The sequence below is a fragment of the Myzus persicae genome, unplaced genomic scaffold (assembly GCF_001856785.1).
Source record: "Myzus persicae strain clone G006 unplaced genomic scaffold, MPER_G0061.0, whole genome shotgun sequence".
Classification (NCBI taxonomy): Eukaryota; Metazoa; Arthropoda; class Insecta; order Hemiptera; family Aphididae; genus Myzus; species Myzus persicae.
In genome coordinates, this window is record NW_019101991.1 from 1,150,654 (window position 1) to 1,155,869 (window position 5,216).

The 5,216-nt window shown below is 29.3% G+C and overlaps 1 protein-coding gene across 1 annotated transcript; it reads right to left on the reverse strand.

Moving 5' to 3' along the window:
• Window positions 1–428: 428 nt before the first annotated feature.
• Window positions 429–2,058, reverse strand: LOC111030924. Its single transcript, XM_022310658.1, has 4 exons — window positions 2,020–2,058; window positions 1,168–1,236; window positions 976–1,068; window positions 429–539 (listed from the first exon to the last, which is right to left on the reverse strand). Exons 1-4 carry the CDS (start codon window positions 2,056–2,058, stop codon window positions 429–431), a joined length of 312 nt encoding a protein of 103 aa, XP_022166350.1.
• Window positions 2,059–5,216: the final 3,158 nt, after the last annotated feature.

A 5,216-nucleotide genomic window follows, 5' to 3' on the forward strand; every position in this document is an offset into this window, starting at 1 on the left:
GTATCGCTGTACTCGTATCTTCCCTGCTACCTCGCATTGCCATAGGTACTGAATGTTTATCATTCAGTTAAGTGTATAAAAATACTTGTATAGTTCTAATCTCATACTTATACTGAGGATTGGAAGTGTATTCGAGAGAAAGGAGAAAAACATTTTTTGACATAATGTTAACATTAAATTATTGAAATCTAAGATTAAACCAAGACAAGAAATCGTATAAACACGAATATTTTTAGCAATACACCACTGCACACATTCATCAAGTATAGTCTATTTACAGCACTGTTCTAATACCTTAATATGAAACAAAAATTATTAAAGTAAAAGATTAATAAATAATAATAACAAGTAAAATTGTTTTACTTCAATGTCATCATTTATTATTATAATAACTGCAAATAAAATAAATTACTATTACTTAATATTTTTTAAAATTTGTGTAAAATGTAGGATAAAGTGTCATTTTTAAATTTTTCCATCATTGGATGATTTTTCATTTGTATCAATGTGATTATTCCACTAGTCAATAATACGAGTATCTGTAAACAAACAAAAAATGAAAAACAATGTATATGAAAATTAGGTTAGGTTATTATGTTCCAGCATAGCCAGTATACAATATCTTAACTTGAATGGCTTCACCCAGTTTCTCTAACCATCTCTGAATACTTTAGAAAAGAAATTTTGTAATTTTAAACATATATTTAGCCTAAGTAGTTAGAGCTGATTAAGTATGTATACTTTAACAGAAACAAGAACTTTAAGTAAATAAAAAATATGATATAGTTAACTGTTTTTGATATTGTATTTTAATTAATAATGTTTACTACTTAATTTATTATATTATAATTGATTTATTATAACAAGTCCAATTTTTCCTGCGTCCAAATAGCGTAAAACAAAACAAAACGATAAAACAGACGAAAAAGAAATTTGATAAAATGAATGGTTTACAAGAAATAATAATAAACTCACTGTCGTTACAAGATTTAAATTGATATCGAAAAATCCAAATGCCGATATTGCGTCCGAATCACATATAAATATTTGATTCATGAACATTTTGATCTGTATTTTAAAACATTAAAAGTAACCAAATAAGAAAATTATATCTGACCTAGATTTATATAATATAAAGTATGAATACAACATAAAAATATATTTTACTTGTCGCTTTATGTCCAAGTGTAAAATTGAAATTCGGTACAACCGTAGATATGATATCATCTCAATTTTCTGTAAAATTAATTCTATTTTAAGTTTTAAAATATGAAGCATTTAACTGTTTGTTCAAATTATGATTATTGGAGTACATTTATTTTGACTCTATATGGTTTTTCTGTACATACAATTGTATGTAATTAGTAATTTAAGAATAAATTATTTGATATGCACCTAAGGAAGTGGATTCACCACTTATGATCTAAGAGTTAAAACTTTTCTTAATATTAAAAATAAGGTTCCCAACTTAGAGCATTAGATGCATTATTTGTTCCCAAACATTTGCGGATGAATAAGAGCTGAATGATGCTTTTTATATTTTTATAGAATATAAATAATAATTATTATTTAAAAATATTTCCAAAACTATGCACCTGAAGTGAAAATGCATACACATAAACTAAGATTGATAATTTTCTATTTGTATGTATGGTTAATAATTATTAATTATGTTTAATTAATAATTACTTTTCTCAAATATACAGTAGGTGCACTGATTTGTAATTATATTTAAACATAAGTAGGCTGTTTAAAATATTTAATTATAAAGTAATAATATGTATTTATATTGTTTCAATATTATAAAAATTAAGCTGTAATTTGTAAATACTAAGTTTTGTGCATTTTATATATGAAATTGCATCTTTGATTCAATACATCATATCATGGAAGATTAATCATTATCTGTATCCGGTTATCTTTTTGTTATCTGAGCTCGACATTGATCGAGATATAAAAAAACAATTTATGGTTAAGAATAACACCAAAGTAAGCATGCTGAATAATCCCTTGAATTACCTTATCATTTATGAATGAAACAAAGACGATAATAGACATCAAAAATGTCACAATTTGTGTCTGGATAAGTAGCGGTAATAATAGATCCCAAATTTCTAATTTCGAATGTAAGATATTTAATATTTCACCATTGACAATGAAATAAACACTGACTAGCAAATTGATAAAGTTAGTTGTGTAGAATCCCAAAAGTATTGGACCATAACCAAGATTGAATATTTTTAGCAATTCACAGAGTTCGGAATGTAACAGCCGCGTGTTTTCCATCAAATCCACTATTCCTATGTGAGTCCATTGTCCGGAAACGGGGACTAAATCGTCAGGTAGACACTTCCAAAGATCGTTTAACTTCTGGAATCTGATATAAATGTTTTGAAGAAAGAAACATGAAGATATCGTAAATAAATAATCCATAGCATATGGTACATTAAATATTGCATGGTTGCACAACATTAAAATGTTTAAATGTTTAAGTGTTTCAATTTTAATGGGCCGAGAATACAAATGTAAGGCCTTAAATATGATAAAGTATACGAATACCAAAATAAAAATCGTATTCCAATGTTTTTTTGTCCACGAACGCTGTGGTGTTAACAAATTAGTTGAAAGTGATGTACATTTTCGATCAAACTCGATAATTCCATTTATAAATCTGCAAACAAAAATAATAAAAACGTATTAATGTTACCAATTATAGGGAAAATATAACAATCAACGCCAATTTGATACAGGTTTCATGGTGCATAAGAGATTAATAACATCAGTAAAGGACTTCAAAGATTTAAATCCTAGAATATCAGTTCTAATTGTGTTGATGCAGTGAATCGAAATTAGTTTCGTTAACTTACACAAACCTACAGAAGATAAACAAAAAAACAACAAAGGGAGAAGGACTTTTTCACGAGAATGTAATAACCACACTAAACACAAGACGAAGGAGAAGAATTCAAATTGAATTTTGTGATCTGAATGAGACGGTTGGGAAAGAGGTCGCATACAGACCGGTTATAGGAAGCCATAGCTTACATGCCACAAGTAATGGTAACGGATTAATAGTAATTTTTTTGGCAACTGAAAGAGGTTTAGTAGTAAATAGCACAATGTCCCCGCACAAGATGATACCTAAAGGAACTTGGAGCTCACCGGACGGAAAATATATGAATCAGATTAATCATATTAATAATAAATTTGAGATTCAGCAACTGTATCCAAGGTGTTCGGACGGTAAGGGGGACAAGATAGTGACTGATCACTTTCTTGTTAAAGGAAAAATTGAAGTAAGATTTAGAAATCACGCTCAATCTACAGGAACTATGATGGATAAATATGAGAAAAGGTGGTGTTTTAAAAATTTTGATATCATAGTGACAATTGGCGAAAAATGGGGAAAAATGAGAGCCACAATAAAGGCAGTGTCATGAACCGTTTTGGGTTAACCAAAAAAAAACAAAGAAGCCATAGTTTAATGAGTTATGAGAGAATGCAAAATTTAAGATTGAATAATGCACGATAACTATCAGAAGATAAATCTGACAAGAAGAGGATACAAGAAATAAACGAAAAATTGCTTTACTAGTAAATAGGTTAAAAAACCATAAATCCCCAGGAGAAGATGGTATTCAAGCACAAATTCTGAAGAGAGTAGACGAAGAAACAATATCTCGAATTAACGAGTTATAATTTAGTTGATTTGGGAAAATGAGAGACTCCCGGAAGGCTGGAAAATATTTTCATTAATATATCCTATACCTACATAAGAAGAATGACTCTCAAGACTGCATAAATTATAAAGATATTGCTCTGATAAATATGAAGTATAAACTTTTGGCATATTGTGTACTTAATTTTATAAAACTTCAAACAGAAGATGTTTTGGGAGATTACCAGGGAGGTTCTAGACCCAATAGATCTACAACAGATCAGTTCTTTTGTACTCTCTATATTGCATACAAGTCATTTGAATATAACAAAGGACTAAATCCTATTTATCGATTTTGATAAACCTCATGATTCAATCCTTAGACCAACCTTAGTCAACATATTAAATGAATTTAAATTCCCAATAAGGCTAGTGAATTTTATAAAATCTGGCTTTAAAAAAACTTCAATTAAAGTTGAAATTTCAATTGCAGCATCAAATGTAGTAAGAGTATTAATGGGCTTAAGATAAGAAGATCTTCTTCCTCCCTTTTTCTTTAATCTAGCTTAAAAAAAAATAAGCAGAGAATTAAATGTTGTTAATGGAGTTACGATAGGAACACGACAATATGATTGCTAGCAAAAGCCGTAGACTTAATCCTAATGGGAAATAATTAAGGTACTATGAAACAGCATTGTAGAAAATTAATAAATATTGCAGGCAAGCGCGGTATAGGAAATAACGACAAAAAAATGGAGTACACCATAAGAAGTAAAGAATACCAACAAGGAGAGGTTATGGAGATAGACCACCATTAGTTAAAGAAAGGCCACATTTTAATACCTTGGAAATAGGACCCATAATAACCCAAGACAGTGACGTGAAGATGGATACAAGGACTTAAATGAGAAATAGATGTTATTTTGGCTTAGAAAGTACGTTTGGCTCAAAAATTTTATCAAAAAAAATTCAAAATTCTATTGTATATAAGCCTAACGAGGCCAGTAGTTTTGTATGCTTCTAAAAGGTGGACTCTAAGAAAGTTAGAAGAAACAAGACTTGCAGTGTTTGAACGGACAATTCTAAGAAGAATTTATAGACCGTGTATCAATTCTGACACTGAAGAATAGAGGATACGTCATAATGATGAATCGAAGACTTGTATCAAACATTGTTGCAGAAATTACAAGGAAAAGGATAATGTGGGCTGAGCACTTTTCTAGAAAAGATTGTTCATTTATTAGGGTGGTTGTTAAAGAAAATTCTATGGGGAAAAGATCATTAGGTAAACCAAGGTTACGACAGGAGGATCGTATCAAAAAATATAATAAGGCAGTAGAACTAAATGTACAATAGAGAGAAATTGCAGAAGATAGATGGCGGCAAAACTGTTTGCAGGAATGGTTTTAAAGACCATAACCCACCAAAAAAAATGTAGGTAACAATTCTAATAGCATGAATCGTACTTGTGGTTAGTGTGTAATAACAGTTTTATGCATTTCTGGTATACAGATGGCATCTTATATTAATATTCTACTTTAAAAATTTACTATGCTAT

What these genes read in the sequence shown, in the direction of transcription:
- LOC111030924 (XM_022310658.1), bottom strand. Translation starts at nt 2,058, where the DNA reads ATGTCTATTATCGTCTTTGTTTCATTCATAAATGATAAG. An exon ending in ACTTGGACATAAAGCGACAA is followed by an intron (nt 1,069 to 1,167) that starts GTAAAATATATT and finishes TTTAAAATACAG; the next exon opens with ATCAAAATGTTCATGAATCA. An exon ending in ATTTAAATCTTGTAACGACA is followed by an intron (nt 540 to 975) that starts GTGAGTTTATTA and finishes GTTTGTTTACAG; the next exon opens with ATACTCGTATTATTGACTAG.